The 17,538-nt window shown below is 49.7% G+C and overlaps 1 protein-coding gene across 7 annotated transcripts in view; it reads right to left on the bottom strand.

Annotated features, from left to right (window-relative positions):
* CUL9 (cullin 9) overlaps positions 1–17,339 on the bottom strand; it is a 40,161-nt gene extending 22,822 nt beyond the window's left edge. For 4 of the 7 annotated variants that reach the window (XR_004804055.2, XM_035697486.2, XM_035697489.2 and 1 more), the window contains exons 1-18: positions 17,185–17,339; positions 14,874–15,474; positions 14,158–14,312; positions 13,118–13,627; positions 12,488–12,623; positions 12,144–12,337; positions 11,471–11,876; positions 10,869–11,061; positions 8,040–8,247; positions 5,993–6,189; positions 5,396–5,643; positions 4,458–4,707; positions 4,264–4,369; positions 3,495–3,722; positions 3,119–3,209; positions 2,826–2,997; positions 383–488; positions 7–102 (exon numbers count right to left, since the gene is read on the bottom strand). Coding sequence is in view for 6 of the 7 variants with exons in the window: in XM_035697486.2 (XP_035553379.2) it covers positions 7–102; positions 383–488; positions 2,826–2,997; positions 3,119–3,209; positions 3,495–3,722; positions 4,264–4,369; positions 4,458–4,707; positions 5,396–5,643; positions 5,993–6,189; positions 8,040–8,247; positions 10,869–11,061; positions 11,471–11,876; positions 12,144–12,337; positions 12,488–12,623; positions 13,118–13,627; positions 14,158–14,312; positions 14,874–15,468 (3,891 nt within the window). In the remaining variant the exon portion in view is untranslated. The remainder of the gene's footprint in view (positions 1–6; positions 103–382; positions 489–2,825; positions 2,998–3,118; positions 3,210–3,494; positions 3,723–4,263; positions 4,370–4,457; positions 4,708–5,395; positions 5,644–5,992; positions 6,190–8,039; positions 8,248–10,868; positions 11,062–11,470; positions 11,877–12,143; positions 12,338–12,487; positions 12,624–13,117; positions 13,628–14,157; positions 14,313–14,873; positions 15,475–17,184) is intronic. The other 3 variants (XM_035697487.2, XM_035697488.2, XM_025418845.3) reach the window with 3 other exon arrangements.
* Positions 17,340–17,538: the final 199 nt, after the last annotated feature.

Genomic DNA, 17,538 nt, shown 5'->3' with positions numbered 1-17,538 from the left:
CCCTACCTGCTGGCAGCGCTTTATGCGGATCTGGATGATGGGCCAGAAACGGTTCAGGTTCTCCAGGAGGATCACCCGGCTGGCGGAGGGCATCACATTGACCTGATGGGGTAGGGGAGGAGAAAGAACTATCACCTCCAGAAGTGGGGCTGGAGGAACTACTGACAAGCAACCAAATCCTGTGACAGTGTGTGCTCTTTACTTCTGTCCTAAACCCATGGAACCACGCAAATTTGCATGCTGAGCTCTGCTCTCACTGCTTAGGAGGCAAAGCCTGCCTGGGGAAAGGAACATGGGAATCTCCCAGGGACTGGATCCTTCCCAGGAGGTCCTGGGATAGAAAGATGGGGAGTAAGGTCAAGAGGGGCACCAGGGTCCCCACCGTGTTGAGCTCAGTGCTGATGCAGCTGGCACTGTCACCTCCGAACACCACCACCCTTGCCGGCATGTAACTTGAGTCCTCACTGGCCACGAGCAAAGTCAGCTGCCTGGGAGAGGAAAAACAATCATTTAGACCTGGGGCCTTGGTCTTTGTTCAAAATGACTTCAACCTGGGCAGCCTCGGTGGTGCAGCGGTTTAGTGCTGCCTACAGCCCAGGGTGTGATCCTGGGGAGCCAGGATCGAGTCCCACCTCAGGCTCCCTGCATGGAACCTGCTTCTCCCTCTGCCTGTCTCTCCCTCTCTATCGCTCATGAATAGATAAATAAAAAATTTTTTAAAAAATGACTTCAACCCACTACTTCCTCCTCAGACCCCCATCCCGCTGCCTCCTTAAGTGTTAGTCTTCCCCAGAGCCTCTGCTCTATCTTCCATCAAAGTGACTTTATTTAAAATCATAGTTTCAGGATGCCTGGATGGCTCGGTGGTTGAGTGTCTGCCTTCAGGAACAGCGTAATCCTGGGGTCCTGAGATTGAGTCCCACATCAGGCTCCCCACAGAGAGCCTGCTTCTATCTCTGCTTCTTTCTGTGTCTCTCATGAATAAATAAAATCTTTTAAAAAAGAAAAAAAAAAAAACACCATAGTTTCAACCAAAAACCAATTCCCTAATGACTCCAAATCCACATCTCTACCCTAGATGGCTCCTCTCAGCTTTCATGCTGTGTACCCAGCAGACGTTTCCATATCACACTCCATAGGCACCTCAAAGTCAACATGCCCAAAAGGAACCATTATCTATCCACAGAGGTCTGCTCTTCTTCCTACAGTCCTCTAGGGAAGAAAACTGCCATCTCACTAGAGTATTCACATTAAACTATGTGACTTCTCTGGCTCATGGCTTCCCTCATGTCAGTGGCACATCCTGTAGACTTGAGATCTGTCTGCTACTCCTTCCTTATTTCCATTCCCTCTGCCTAACTGAAAACATTCATTTTTTTTTTTTTTTTTTTTTAAGATTTATTTAGTTATTCATGAGAGACACACAGAGAGAGAGAATCCCGAATCCCGGAATCACAACCTGGGCCAAAGGCAGGCGCCCAACCACTGAGCCACCCAGGCATCCTGAAAACATTCATTTCTCAACGAGACCACCGCATAAACCTTCCAACTCTGGCCTTCAACCCAAACTCTCATAATCACCAGGGTGACTTTTCTAGAAAAGAAAAAGAAAAGAAAGAAAAGAAAAAAGAAAAGAATTCAGTTTTGTCTCTTGTATTCTTTTTTTTTTAAATATATATTTTATTTTTTTTAATTATTTATTTATTTATTTATTTATGAAGTCACACAGAGAGAGAGAGAGAGGCAGAGACATAGGCAGAGGGAGAAGCAGGCTCCATGCACCGGGAGCCTGATGTGGGATTCGATCCCGGGTCTCCAGGATCGTGCCCTGGGCCAAAGGCAGGCGCCAAACCGCTGTGCCACCCAGGGATCCCCTGTCTCTTGTATTCTTAAAATCCTTTAGTGGCTCCCTCAGTTTCAGAATAGTGTTCAAACTACTTAGCTTACAAAACTCTATGGTCTGGCTCTACCTAGTTTTCTGGCTTTGTCTCTTGCTATTTTTCATGACACACATCCTTCTTTTTTTTTTTTTTAAGATTTTATTTATTTATTCATGAGAGAGAGAGAGAGAGAGGCAGACACATAGGTAGAGGGAGAAGCAGGCTCCATGTAGGAGCCTGACATGGGACTCAATCCCAGGTCTCTAGGATCAGGCCCTGGGCTGAAGGCAGCACTAAACCACTGAGCCACCCTGACTGCCCAACACACACCCTTCATTCCAGCCAGTCACTTAAACTTCCCCCAAATACATCACTGTGTTTCTTACTTCCATTTTACACAGATGCTATCCCTCTGCCTGGAGTAGCCACTGCCTCTCTTTATATAGCTAATTTCTACTTTGAAAGAACTCATTTAACATCTCCTTCTGGAAGACTTCTCTCACCTCTCACTTGGCCTCAGGGTCCACATCACTTTTTCTTACTCTTACTGATTTTCCAGACTAACTCCCCAACAAGACCACAAGTTCCCTGAGGATGGGTACTATATCTAATTGTCCTTATAGCCCTAGACCCTGGCCCAGTGCCTGGCACAGAGTATACATTAAGCAAGCACCCATGGAAAGAATCAACTTCCCACAACACCATGCACATCTGTCCCTAGTAGGAGGAGCATGTCAACAGGCTCAGGGAGTAAGAATGTCTATACTATACAAGGAATGTAGATCTATGTGTCTATCTATTCACTGCACAGGATGGGTTTGAGTGTGTCTCTAACGCATAGGGTTTATAGAGTCACATATGTGGGTGCTTGGAGAATGTATACTGGGGTGTATCAAAATATTCACGCGTGTGTGTATGCATATGTGCACATGAGCATGTTCATACCTAACAAGAACACCACGGTGCATGTGCAAGGTGATGTAATGGGAGCCAGTGCTGCCGTTGGACTCCCAGTAGGTCTTGGGGTTGCGGTCCGTCAGCTTGCTGGCCCGGTGCGGGTTGGAGGACACCTCCACCTTCTCCCAGCACTTGTCCTCCTTCACTTCCACACTGGAGCCTAGGGGTAAGTGGGAGGGGGTGGCCATCACAGTCTAGTTAGTTGAGAGAGAAGAAAGGAAAGAGACGGGGAAAACAAATACTGGGGTGGAAGCCAGAAGAAAGCAGATTGGGGCACAGACCCTGGCAGAGATGCCTGAGAAACACGTCAAAGAAGGGGATGTTGATGGGTTGGTGGGTTCGTCGGTGGTCTTCGATCTGGCCCAGCACCATCTGCAGTGGGAACAGTGGAGAGAAGGGGTATGGGGAGGAGGGAAGAGTGTGAACATACAGAAACATGTATGGAGAACAAGTCAAGGGGCAACAAAACACTCAACCTCTCTCTTCACACATTTTGGCAGAACAGGACCATGTGGGGTAAAGACTGGGGAAACAAGTGCCCCAGATTTGCTACCATTTGTGCCAAATAGGGTTACCAAAGGAGGACCCACAATGAATCCTCTTCCCCTGCTTCTGGTTTATGTTCTCCCTCAGCTCTGGACCCACACACCTCCTCACCTGAATGCAGCCAGCCAGGATGCTGGACGTGAGGTTACTGTAGAGTTGGGCATGTTTTTCACACTCTGTCACCAGGTCCCGAAGCTCACAGGCCAGCAGCAGCTGAGCCGAGTGCTTGTCTAGGACTTTGGAGAGGGCCTCTTTGGCTCCCAGGCAGCAGAGAACCACAGCATAGTCCTTATGCATTGAGGCCAGGCGATGCAGAAAGTAGAGCAGCTCCTGAACAATCTGAGCCCAGAGCCACAGAGATTAACATATGGGAAACAAAAGGCAGGCCACATAAGGGATGAGGGGTGGGTTTAGAAAAAAGAATGTGGCAGATGAGTTTTCGGAGAAGCCTGAAAGCCCAGGAAAAGGAGAGTACCAAAGGTTGGGATAGAGCAGTAGGGTGTTGGGACTCCAGAGCCGGCAGAGCCTAGGCACAGCTCCCAATGCTTCTTCCTGCCAGGGCGAAGCTCTCAAGAGCCTGCCTTGGTGCCTGAGCCTTGGTCTAAAACACATAAACCCGAAAAGGTAGAGAGTGAGGAATGTTTAGATCGGTGAATGTGGGCTTCTCCCAAACTCAGAATCTAAAATGCAGCTGCAGCCAACAAATTTATACTTCCAAGGCCCCAGTTCTCAGGACTCTGATATGTCATTCCTTCCTAATTACCCCTCTGCCTTCAGACCCACCCAAAAAGGTTGCGCTTTGCCTTCCAGAGCCTCACAAGGTAGCTGATGCCCCCAGAAGCTGCCATTCCCTCCCCTGCACTTGCCAGGGCTCTGGTACCTCAGAGTCACTGCTAGGGCCACTGAGACAGTTGAGGCAGGGCTCCAAGACCTCGTGCCAGGGGAGGACCATCGCCTCGGGGTGATCCAGCAGCCGGGTCATGACCCTGGTTGGGGGATGGAGACAAGCAAAATCCCTGCAGTCTGCCAGCTCCCCTGGCCTCTGATACATGGGTGCCCCAACAGGCCCCTCACCTCAGTGCAGTCAGCAGCAGAGTTTTGTTGGGCCCTGGGGCGTCCAGAGTCCTCAGCAGCAGGAGGAAGGGCTGGGTCTCCTGCTGGAGGCGCTTGAGGAGGGGCCTCATGGCACCGCTGGGGCCGCCCTCATGGCACAGCACTCGTTCCAAGCCCAGGAGGAGCTCTGCAGACGGGCCCCCCGCCAGGGATCGGATCAGGCGCTCAGGGGACCCATCCTGGCCTGGGGCACCAGGGGTTTCCAGTGCTGCTGCCCGGACACATGGGAGGAAAAAAATGAGTATGAAGAGGAGTCATGCAAGTTGGTCAAACTGAAAACTGGGCAGGTCCAGAAAATCACCCCCCAATTTTCCTCCTGTTGGGAGGATGTCTGTAGTTTGCACCAAACTGTGGGGGATTTTCTTCTCTGGCCCCAAATGCATAGTTAGCTGCGTCTGGAAATAAAGTTTAGTATGGCAAACACTATTAGGTTAAACACACACATTTTTAATCTCATATAGTCATACAATTACCTGTTATTATTAAGTGGTAGTTCTGCTGTTACATAAGCCAATAAATATAAGCTATTATAATTATACCTCCCTACTACCTAGCATGGTGGCTTTAAAGATTTTATTTTAAAGTAATCTCTACATCCACCATGGGGCTGGAACTTACAACCCCAAAATCAAGAGTCATAGGCTCTACTGATTGCACTAACCAGATACCCCATATACTGGCCTTAGATACATAATTTTCCTTACCTATCCTAGAGTCTCCTTCTCCTCTTCGTCAGAAAGTTCTACTTAAGACCTAACTTGAGTGCCAAAACCCTTACTCCTTTCCTAGAGGTTCATTGTATCTTTCCAGTAAGGTACTAGTATATAAGCCTTAGCCCTCCTGGCCACAGGCTGGCACTACCTGATTCCTCAGAAGAACCACGCCATCCACAATGGTACCTGTGTGCTCAGGACTGCCTGGTGGTTCTGAGTAGCGATTGAGAAGCATCATGAGTATGGAGCGTGTGGTAGGCATGGGTTCTGTCCCCGGTGCTATCCCAGAGTGCCTGAATAAGGTATCTCTCAGCTCTCGGGTTATAATCTGGTCCCCCAGAGTGTGGTGGTTGCACAGAAGCAGATTGAGCAGGAGCAGACCATTTCTCACGGCGGAGGAGCACCTGTGAGGAAGGTGGTAACCCGGGAAGAAACTGAAAGAGAGTGAATGCAATGGAAGCAGAGAGCAAGTCTAGAAAGGAGGAGGGCTGCAGCTAGGGAGGAAAGGGCTCCAGGGCTCCTTCTGAGGCCAGGACACCCAGCTCCCTGACCTCAGGTCACTTCCCCCAACCCCAGGAAGGAAGGTCAGGGTGTCCCTGCTCTCCCTGGGGAACTCCCTACCCCCAGTCACTCAGCCTCTCTACTAACAACAGTCAGAGAGGGCCACCAATTTTTCATCCAAAGATAACAACATAAGGGAAATTTCTGTGAAGCAGATGAGATGTGGGCAGAGCAGTAGTGGGGCTTGGGGCTTAGCGGGAGTTTGGAGGGTGATGCGCTAACCCCTCTGTGTTCAGCATCAGGATCACGGCCGCAGGGACAGTAAGGAGCAGGCTCTCAGAGCCTGGGCGGGTGGCTGAGTCAATGCTGGCGAAGATCTCTCTGGTCATCTGGGCATCAAACAAAGGGTGGATAGGATCTCGGCCAGTAACAAAAGTGGGGATCTCCGAGGAGCTGGCAATGGCCAGCATCTTCAGTGCCTGCAATGGGGATGTGGAAGCAGAGTTAGTGGTGGGCAGAGCCACCCTGCAGAAAAAGAGGAGAGCCAGGTCCTCACTCTCAACTCCAAACTTTGGGGCAGCTGAGCTGTTTGCAAGTAGGTCAAGTAGGAGATGAAAATGAAGGAGGTCATGATGGGATATCAAATGCTACAAACAAAAAGAGAGAGAAGCAAAGAAAGCATAGAAAAAAATGAGGCTCAATGATAAAATCAGCCTGCCACTTCGCTCTGCCAGCAACGAGGCTGAGTGGCTGAGTGGTGTGACTGTCCCCTCCCGCAGCTTCCTCTCAGGATTAGGACCTTTCCACAGCATCTAGTTGTCTTCCAAGGCTTTCCTTAACACTGTCTTCCATCTCACTTGACCACCCCCGCTTTGCAAAACCTCTCTTCTCTTGAGTTCCAGGACTTCATATTGTCCTGGTCGGCCTGCCTCTCTGGAATTCCTCTGCCTAATCCTTGAACATGGAAGTTCCTGCCCCCTTTTCACTCTGCACTCCCTGCTTAGGCAACCTCACCTACTCCCACGGCTTCAATCACCACTGATATGCCGACACTGCAAACCTATGTCCCTGAGCCTCCAAAGCCAGTAGCCAACCTTCCTCAATAAGACTACTTGGGTTGTCTCACAGAAAGAGGGGCTGGAATTACAGGAAAAAATTCTTGGAATTTCTGAACTTGTTCGCTGGTACTATATAGAAAATTAAATGAAGATAAACGCTATACCATTAGAGTGGAGGCTCTCTTCCCTGGGGAAAGGGTTAACACTTGAGAAGAAACCTGCTAGGGATAGAGATTAGAACTAATTCTCAGGACACTCTCCCTTATAAGGCCTGAATCCTCCATGCATATGCTACCTTTATAATGAGGCTTTATCCCTTCGGTTACCCTCCTCTCCCCAATTAGCTGGATTCTGTAAGCCTGAGGTTATAAACAAGATGATGCAATTCTGCTACGGGGCAAGTGTTTGAATTTAGGGGCCAGTGCTGTATTTTGATCATGTGATCTGGAAGGGTCAGTACGGAATTCTCTGAGCAAACATGGCCTAGACACAAATGCTTGGCTGCTCTTCAGAGGAGCAGCACCTAGCTGGCCCTGCACAGGAAAGAGCCTCCCAACCTCGCTCTGGAACAGCCTGCTCTAAGAGGACCTGTGCTCCTGTCCATGCTGTTGCCATTATACTCCTGGAATCCATTCTCAGAACTAATTCAGATGAAGCCTACCTGTTCCCCTCAGGGACCCTAGGCTAGACAGAACACACCCTGCCCACACCTCCTACCAGCCAGCACTTGTATCTGGAGTAGTCAGGAAGCCAATTCTGTGAGCTCCCTTGAACGAGGGCCCCCCTTCTCCATCCTCTAGGCCCAGGGTGGCAAGGCACCCACATCTGGCAAGGGAGTATTTTCTATGTAAGGGTATCACTCAGATCAAAGGGTAAAAAATTACTTTGTCACATGCAGAAAATTAGTCTCTAGCCAAACACTTACAGGTACCTAAAAAGACATGGGAAATTCGACAAAACTAAAAGCACAACTCCAGATCTTCTCCCCATAGCTTTCCTCCCGCTACATTCCCCCACTAAGTAAATGGCCTATGCATCCCCTCTGTTGCTCCATTTTAAATCTGGGAGTCGTTCTTAAAAATATCCTAGTCCCTTTGTCCAAACACGCACTCAATCTCCAAGACTGTCCAGCTGACACCCTTAACCCACCTGTATCTTTCCATCCCAAGCCTCCTCCCTGGTCTAAGTCACCACAGCACCTCCCCAAGGTCAGCAGTGCCCAGCCTGCCCTCTTGCCCATCGTCCTCTCCCGCCAGGCCCAGTCCACTCACCGCCAGCCCCGCCTGCTGCACCAAGACGGAGGTTTTATATTCTTGCATGCAAACCAGTACGGCGTAGATGCCACCCTCTCTGGCAAAGAGTGGGCGCCACTCGTGCTTGGTCATCAGCAGGTAGAGGAGGCGCAGAGCCAGTACCACCAGCATCTTCTCTCCCACCTGGTTGGTCAGCAGCTCCACCAGTGTCTTCACTAGCTTCTCTCTTAGAGAGAAGAGACATGGCCGTTTCCCATCCCCAAAGTCACACCTGACTCCCTGCCCAACCCCTTCCACCAAGATCACCCCACGCTCCCCAACCTGCACTCCTCACCTTAGGCTCACCCCTCATCCCCTTTCCTTTGCCAGCTAACTGCCTCTGGCTCCTCACTGTACCAAGGAGACCGTAGGGCAAAAACGGTCACAGACTCTGGCTCACCCTTTCAAATAAGTCTATTTGTAATTCTTATCACAATGCCTAAAAGGTCTTTTTTACAAAACACAGGACAGGCAGCTTCAGTCAGAGGATGAGAAAACACGCAAGAATGGCTAAGAAATGTTTAGAAAGAAACAAGGGTAGAAAAAAAAAAAAGAAACAAGGGTAGACTCGTATGCTAGCTATCAAAATATAAACTCGAGAAAATTAAAACTCTACTAAAGACACAGGGTAGATACAGATCGCTAGATAAGGGTAACATCCCAGCCAGTAAGAACAGCAAGGGCCATGCGACCCGTGAGGTGGAGACAGCAGAAACAGTTACAGCTGCAGCAATGCCTCAGGCCCATCAGCATAAGGAAACTGCAAACAGATTTTAAAATATTTACAAAATACAGGGAAATTTTTTTATAATCTTGGAAAAGGACAGAGCCACCCAAAACCTAGAAGCCATTAAAAGTTTTAAAATAGGGACGCCTGGGTGGCTCAGTGGTTTAGCTCCTGCCTTTGGCCCAGGGTGTGACCCTGGAGTCCTGGGATCGAGTCCCACATTGGGCTCCCTGCATGGAGCCTGCTTCTCCCTCTGCCTGTGTCTCTGCCTCTCTCTCTGTGTCTCTCATGAGTAAATAAATAAATAAAATCTTTTTTTAAAAAAGTTTTAAAATATTCTAATTTAAAATTCTAAAACTTTAGCAGAGTGAAAGACACTGTCCATAAAGTTAAGAGATAAGCAATTGTGAGGAAGGGAAAGAGTCCTATGAACTGCTGATCTGAAGAGAAGAAAGAAGTGCTCCAGAGTCCCCTAGATCACCCTGAACATCACAAGAAGGAAAACAGTGAAATTATCTTTCTCCATAGTGAGAGATACATATTGAGGAGGTAGCCTGGGAAAATTCTGTCTGTCTTTTCTCATGAGCTTTATGATGACAACAACATGAATCAAATGTGCCTCAAATATAAATCCCCTTCTGTAGCCAGGATTTATTATAAACAAGTTAATACCACATGAGCCATATATATGAATGGATATAGAAATATAAGTAAGAAAGTTTACCAAAATGTGAACAGTGACTCTTTCTCCAAAGGTTTTTCAGATAATTTTTATCTTCATAATTTTCTAACTTTTTTTACAGGACGCATATATTATTTTATGTTCAGAAAAGTTAATACGATTTTGAAAAAAAAAAAGCAAAATATATGAAACACTAGCAACAGATTAATATCCAGATTGCCTACAAATCAGTAAGAAAAAAAACAAAGACCCAGTAGGAAAATGGGCAAAGGATAAGAACAGATTATTTGTACAAGAAGAAACACAACAAATGCATGCAAATATGCTTCACTAGAAAAGAAATTAAAACAAAGATATCAATCATTTAAAATTCTGCCAATCTGATAGATTTTTTTAAAAAATGGTAATATCCAGTGTTGGCAGACGTGAGGAAAACAGATCCAATAGAACACTGTACTTGAACTTGGAGATAATCCTATTGCAGAGTCCTACGCAGTGGTGAAAGTAATGAGGCAGCTCTATGTGGATGGGCGTGGAGAGCCCTCTCAGACATACTGAGTGTGGGGGGAAAATTGTAGAAACATGTAGCGTGATTACACAGATGTAAACACAAACTCAGAAGATATTCCATTTCCAAACACACTAACAAATGTACATCTACGGAAGGTCTGAAAAATCCACAGCAGACTGGCAACAGGCAAAAAAAGGGATTCTGTACTATGTTCTTTTACATTCTTCAGATCTTTTAAAATGGAGTGCATTTGTGTATTATTTGTAAAATTAAGAAGCAGTTTTAAAAATCTTTGAAAATAGAAAATAGGAAGGGAGAAAAAGTAAAATAATTCAGAGGTACCAGCTGGCTCAGTTGGAAGAGCATGTGACTCTTGATCTCGGGGTCGTGAGTTCAAGCCCCACGTTCGGTGTAGAGATATTTAAATAAATAAAACTTTAAAAAGGAAGGAAGGAAGGGAAGGAAGGAACAAATGAAGGAAGGAAAAAGAAAATAAAAGAACTCATGGAGCAGGGTCAGAACTCAAGCTGTAGAGCCAAAAGGAGCTCGGTTTGAATCCTGGCTCTGCTGTCAAACTCCATGAGTTAAATTTTCTAAAGTTCAGTTTCCTCACCCAAACAATGGCATAAGCATAGCATCAACTCTTCCTCAGGAAGGAAGACAGAGAGAAGAATGTGTGTAGAACCTGAAGCACAGAGCCTGGCACAGAGTAAGTCCTCCGAGTATATTAGAATAGTCCATTATCCTGCTTGGTTGCTCCTCAGGTTGACCTTTCTTTCACCCCCAGCCTTTCAACTTCCTGCTATAGTTCCTTCCCTCCTTCCCACCATCCTCCCCCAATGGCAGCTTAAGCCCAAACCCCTTTCCCTTCCCACCATGCTAACTAACCTCAGGGATCTGTCAGGACGGACCAGAGGGTGGTCCCGTTCAGTGACTTCTTCCACAGCCTGAGAGAGGGCATAGAGCCCCAAAAGCTGCACATTTGTGTCCAAGCTGGATATCTGCACGGTGGCCACAACTGCTGCCACATGCTGATCCAGGGAGCTGCGTGGACCAGGGCCCCGCAAGCCTCTAGCCATTTCTGAAATTGGTGAGGGAAAGGTAATGGCTTAGGAAAAATTGAGGCTCCTCCAACTCGGAAGTCTTTAAAGGTCAAGCCCAGTTATCCAACTGATATTTTAATACATTATTCATTACTGAAGTTTGCATTCCGAGCTTTTCTAATTCTGTGTGAGGGATCTAATAGCCAAACACTGAAGATGAAGATATTCTGGAAAACAGACCCTCCTTTTCCTGGGATACTGAAGGGAGCAGTGATTGGTTGGATACACCCAAGGTCAAAGGAAGGAAGATGGATGCATGCTTCCAGAGTATTTTCCCATGCAACAGCAACCTTAGTCCACAGCTCTGCTCTACCCTAACTACTTCTGTGGGGACTGGCCAGGACTTGTTCCAACTTCTTTGCCCTCTCCTCCCAGCACGTGACTCACCACTGGCCGCCTCCTTCATCTCAGGGGGGAGAGCCATTCCCTCAGTCACCAGAAGCTGGTTAAATAGCTGTGAATCACTCTGTGCCATGGGGGGCTCAATTTTTCCCTTGGCAGGTTCTGCATCTGCCTTCAGGGGCTCAGCTTTTGCTTTGGGAGACTCAGTCTCTTCTTCTGAGAAGTTGGCCTCTGATTTGGACTGCTCCTCTGGATCTGGAGTACAGGAGTGACTTCGTGAAGAAGATGAGATGCTTAGTTCATCAGGCAGCAGCCCATACTTGGTGTAGATTTGGGAGTTGAGCAGGTCACTGAGGGTGCTACCCTCAAACCGACTGCTGAGCACCTGCAGCAGACCCTCAGCCATCTCTATGGGCACGGAGAGATCACCCAGGGCCTTGTCACCCAGGGTCTGTCAACAGAAAAGGGTATGCATTTCAGGGACAAGTAGACTTGAAGGTCCTGGGGACAAAAATAGGGAGGGTTGCTGCCTCCTGCCATGCCTTGCAAACTTCTACATACCAGACCTCACAGCATTTATCTCCTTTCCGAGCAGGCCCCCTCATACTCTCTAACTTCTAGCTCCAGCCTCCCCCTAAGCACCTCCTTATCTTGAACTCCTTTAGAGAATCCTGCCTCCAAACCCACTATAAACCCAAATATCTCAGGCCTATGATACCTCATCTAGGTTCTCTCGAAGATTCTGGAAAATTGGCTGCTGCTCACATATGTCCAGCTTCTTGATGAAAAAGAGCAACTCCCACCACTCAGCCTGGGTCAGGTATCCCAACTGCTCATTCTTCTGAGGTTCGGGCTGGAGGTACGGCAAAGAGTAGAGCCCATCCACAGGTTTCCAGTCCCAGGAGGGAAGGGCTGAGGACACAGGAACAGCGGTGTTATCATTTCACAGGAACAGAGTGCATTTCTGAATCTCTAGGGCAGCTCTTGATCAGGAGTGGCTTTGCCCCAGGCCTACTCCTCTGTTCAGAGACATGCTGTGTCCATGTGCCCTTCAAGGCTCACCTGTGTCCAGCAGGGGAGCCCCTGCCCCCTTCTCCACAGCCACTGAAGCCGCATCCTCAGCAGCTTCCTCTGGGCCCAGGATCTCCAGCATGTGCCAGTGTACCCAGTAGGTGCGGCCCGTTGACTGCCAGAAGACCTAGTGTGGAGGGAGGAAGAAAATGAGAATAGGGTTCTGAGCCCTGGGTGGTGTGGCTTGAGAGGACAAGGCTGGGCCTGGAGCTGGGCCCCATAGCCCTCAGATGCACACCCGGCTAAGTTGGGGAAAGCCTCTGTATAGCAAAAGGCTACCTTTCCCTATGGGGTTGGCCTTGCCACTCATCTCCTCCTAACCCTGATGGTCTCTGCTCTGACACTTCCTCCTAGCCAACTAAATGGGTGGGGGTGCAGAGTGTCTCCATGTATCAGCTCTGCTTCCTGGACGTGAGTCTCTGCTTGGCCTCACAGCCCATCCAATTTTCTCAGCCTTCCCAATTTTCCCAAGCCCTTCTCAACTGCTGACCCCCTTTCACCATTCCAATCCCCACGGGTCTTTTTTTCCATGGGTGGCCTACCAGAGCCCCTGGCATGGAAGCCCCAGTTATGCTCCCCCAGCTAGAGCCCCGACAGCATCTCACACGTGCCCTGGCTCACCTGCACGGGGGGCACGCCGTTGTTGCTCTGACGGAACTCGCCCTCATCCCCAGCGCTGACCTCCTCGTAGTCATCCAGCATGCGCACTCGCATCCCAGCCTGCAGCGTCTCTCGCACGTACTCACCATAGCCACAGCGACTGGAGAATTCAGAGCGTTGGCGGAAGGCCCGCTCTTGCCTTCTGGGGGTGGCAACCATAGTGGGGAGCAAAAGGCTAGGGCCTGAAATGCAGGGCTGAAAGATGGACCGGGTTGGCCGTGGTGGCGACGTGCCTTGTTCGCCGAGGTTCCGGGCCCAGCCCATGCTCCGCACCAGCTCTGAGATGAGGTTGCCCACAGCCATACTGAACTCCAGCTCTCGCTGCCCCCGGCTTTTCTCCCAGCTAAACTCCCTCGGGGACAGGGAGCCTCGGTCTCCAGCCCCTGGCTCTGGACTGTTATTCAGCTGATCCAGCAGGGAAGTGACACATAGGTAGCGTTTCACCAGGGAAAAGAGCAGCTTTCCTGGGATCTGTAAGACATAGTCTGTGGTGTAGGTTTATCTTCTGCTAGTTTCATCCTCTCTCCTTTCCCCATAATATCATCCTCTACAGAAAAACATAAACGCCTATCCCCACACTTTGAGTAGGTCTCAAACTGTGACTTATATAACACACAAGGAGTGTCTTTTTTTTTTTAATTTATTTATTTATGATAGTCACAGAGAGAGAGAGAGAGAGGCAGAGACATAGGCAGAGGGAGAAGCAGGCTCCATGCACCGGGAGCCCAATGTGGGATTCAATCCCGGGTCTCCAGGATCACGCCCCGGGCCAAAGGCAGGCGCGCCAAACCGCTGCGCCACCCAGGGATCCCAAGGAGTGTCTTAAAAGAAAGATTCCTGGGTTCTAATCTCAGAAATTCTAAGTGGGGCAGCAGGCATGAATCTTCATTTTAACAAGCTCCCCAAGTAGCTCTGGTGTTAATGCACAATCCTGAACCACATTTTCAGTAGTGATGTCCTTGGCCTTGTATATGGCATTTCCCCCACAGCTGCCAGAGTACCTGCGGCAGATGAATGCCCTCAAAGGCCATGCAGTGTTCCTCAGAGGATGTGGTCTCTGCAAACAGCTCCAGCAAAGTATAGCGGCTGTCAAAATCCATGTGCTGCTCGATGCCATCTTGCTGGCTCAGTGACAGAAGGACGTGAGCCCGACTCCCTGTAATCCACACCCAATCTGTATCTTCTCCTCAATCTCAATACTTTACCCTGCCTATTCTAGACCATCTATCCCCTACCCTAGAGGCTTTCAAACTTCTTTGTGACTGAGACTCACAAGAAGGTATACATTTTACATGGTAACCAGATACAAACATACACACATACAACTGAAACATATGTTGAATGCTACAAAACTTACCCTACCAAGTGTTACCTGCTAGTTATTTTACATTTAAAAAAATGTTGGTTGTAACCCACCAAACTGATTTCATAATCAACGAATAAATCTCAACCCACCATTTAAAAATACAAACCTATCCTAGTCTCTTCTCTGCCACTGTACTGAGAATGGACAGATAAACTGAGTGCTATTATTTCATTCTATTCACATACCTGTAACAGTTTATTATTCTATATTCTTTTTTTTTCTTGCACTGAATTGGTATCCACCAAATACTAGGTGTTCTTTCCAAGCTGGGAAATCCCTGCTCTTTTTGTCCTTACTCTTTATGGCCCCCTTCTCTCCAGTGTTTTCCTTCTTCCCCTGGCTGTCTCTTACCAGCATCGTGGGCTGCCAGAGCCTGTAGCATCTTGCCGGCACTCCGACGGATCTGAGGCTCAGGGTTGCATAACATGTGCATGAGCAGGTCCAGAGCTCCTGTCTCCCTGAAGACCCCAGTGAGGGGCCCGATGCTGGCATAGGCGCTGAGCACATGGATGGTGTGGAGTACAGCAGCTGTGAGGCTGGAGGTCCCACCTTCTGCCAGCTGCCTGGCAGCCCTGCGCACCAGCGCCCGCACATCAGCCTCCATCTCTCCCATTGCTGTGTCATCCAGACCTCCTGGATCTCGGGGGAAGCTTCCTGAACCCCCAGCTGGTTCGTGCTGAGGTCCCTTAGATAGTGCCCGCTCACCTAACAGCATGGGGCAGTTGGCATAGACTTCGGGGGCTGACAGCCACATGAGGATGTGCTCTGTCTTGCCCTCTCCCACACCCACTCTCCCCACTTCCCCACACTTCAGAACACTCCATCGGATCAGGTATTCAGGATGCCCATCATGCCCAGGCCGCTGTCGAATAAGCTCTTCAGGATATGCCTGCAGCCGGGGCCCCAAGGGCACCATGAGGTCCCCGGCACGCCGTTCCCCAACCATCCTGACCTGGGACACACAAGGAGAAAGGTAAAGGCAATGAGGGCTAAGAAAAAGACTACATGGAGGGGATGGAACCTTGAGACACAGATCCGGTGCAGGGTGACTGGTAGGCTGCACAGTGGAATTTACGGACCAAATAGAAAAAGCCAAGAATGGGACAGAATATATAACATGAACATACTTTGGGATTTGTAAGGAAGGAGAATGCAGCGGAAATGGCAAGCGGATGAAACGAAGGGCTTTAAGAAATGGAAGAGGTGACGGAAGAGGGTAAGAACAAAAAGGTCTCAAAAGAGGTGACAGCTAAGCAGGACAGTCTGGGCAGAAGAGCAAGACAACTGAGGGATACAGATCAAGACTTAGAAGGATAACAGGGATGAGCAGGCTGGACGGCAGCATGGGAGACAGTGGGGCCAGAACAAATGGGGAAAGTCAGGGTGGAGGGAAGGCAGGACAGGGCGTAAAAATGACAGTGTAAAGCTGGAATGTGAATATAAAGGAGTGGGCCATGACAGATAGAATAGAGACGAAAGGAGGTTGGGCGGTGGGCCTCCACATCCGGATGGCTGGATGGGGAAAGCGTATCAGGGTATTGTGAGCAGGGTGAGCAGGAGAGGCGCTGAGGGGGCCAGGTGAGATTCTAGGAAAAGTGACCAAGTACCGCCTGGCATGTAAGTTGTATGCACAGTGAGGGTCTAAGTCAGAGGGATACATATGGAGGTGGTAATCATGGAACTGAAGGGTAGGAAACGAGATCAGGAGATGGTGAAAATGTGAGAGAAGAAATATAGCACAGATAAGACTCAGGTGTGACCCTGAATTCTGGCTCTTTCACTTACTCTGTGGGTATTTTCGTACAAGTTACTTCATCCCTGAACCTAAGCTCCCTCCTCTGCAACATGGTGATAGTATTCAAAATCACCTCATGAAGTTGTAAAAATTGAATAAGACCATGTATGTAAACCGCCTAGAACAGCCACCAGTACATAGTGAGAGCTCAGTAAACACAATCTAATGTTATTCTTAGCTGGAGAAGGGAGGAGCAGTCCTCAGATAAACTGAGTTATTGAGCCAGGAGATGATAAATGAGCAGGAAGACGGCTATGCTGATGATCAGGAAAAGGTACGTAGGATATGAAGCAGTATAGGGACAACGGGGAGTGGTGAGAATAGGAATGGGGGCAGATGAGAGATGACAGACGAAAGGCTTGAAGAAGACAGGAAACATGGGATGTGGACCTCGACGGGGACCGGGGTCCGGGTAGTATGGGAAGGGGAGAGACTGGAAGGTAATCAGGGATGCGGCGATGGGCAACGGATGAGCAGGGTGAAGTAAAACAACGAACAGGCCGAAATGGGGTTGGGGGGAGGGGGGAACTACTAAGGGCCTAGAACCAGAGCAGTAAATTGAGGTGTGGAGGTGAGGTCGGGACCCGGGGATGAGACAGCAGGTGGACGGAGGTAGCAAGGTCAGGCCCAAGCTTGCCGACCATCAGGGGTCTGGCGGAGGAGGGGTGCGGGAGGAGGCCACCAGGGCAGCGGAACGGCTTTGGGGGGCGGGGTGAAGATGGGGGGGCGCGGTCCGAGGAGGCTGACAGGACCGGGCGAATCTCGGAGGGCAAGCCGTGGCTCCCGTCGTCAGCCCCACGGAGAGCGGGTCAGGGAGCGGGTAGGGGACGCGGCAGGGAGCGGGTAGCCGCAGGACTCTCCTCTCACCTCCCACTGCCCGGCTCCCTCGCTGGGAGCCAGCGGCCGGTCCCGCCGTCCTGGCCCCGCCTCCTCAGCAGCTCCCTTCCGGGTCACACGGCACGGGCGGGCGCGGCCCGGCTCCTACGGGGGCCCCCGCGGCCCACAGCCGAGCGAGGCGGAAGGGCGCGCGGGTGGAGCATGCGCAGTGGCCGCGGCGCTGCGCGCGGGGCGCGCGGCAGGCGGAGCCCGCGCTCACGGTCACGTCGCTCCTTGCCGCAGAAGTACGCAGCCCTTTCCCTCCATCACCTGGAAGGCCCGCTCGCGTTTCCTGGGTCGGCCTGCCCGGTCCCCCTGAAACCTACACTTCCAACCCCGAAGCTG

Source organism: Canis lupus, chromosome 12 (genome assembly GCF_003254725.2).
Source record: "Canis lupus dingo isolate Sandy chromosome 12, ASM325472v2, whole genome shotgun sequence".
Classification (NCBI taxonomy): Eukaryota; Metazoa; Chordata; class Mammalia; order Carnivora; family Canidae; genus Canis; species Canis lupus.
Note: the sequence above shows the minus strand (reverse complement) of the source record. Positions and strands in the feature narration are given on the sequence as shown.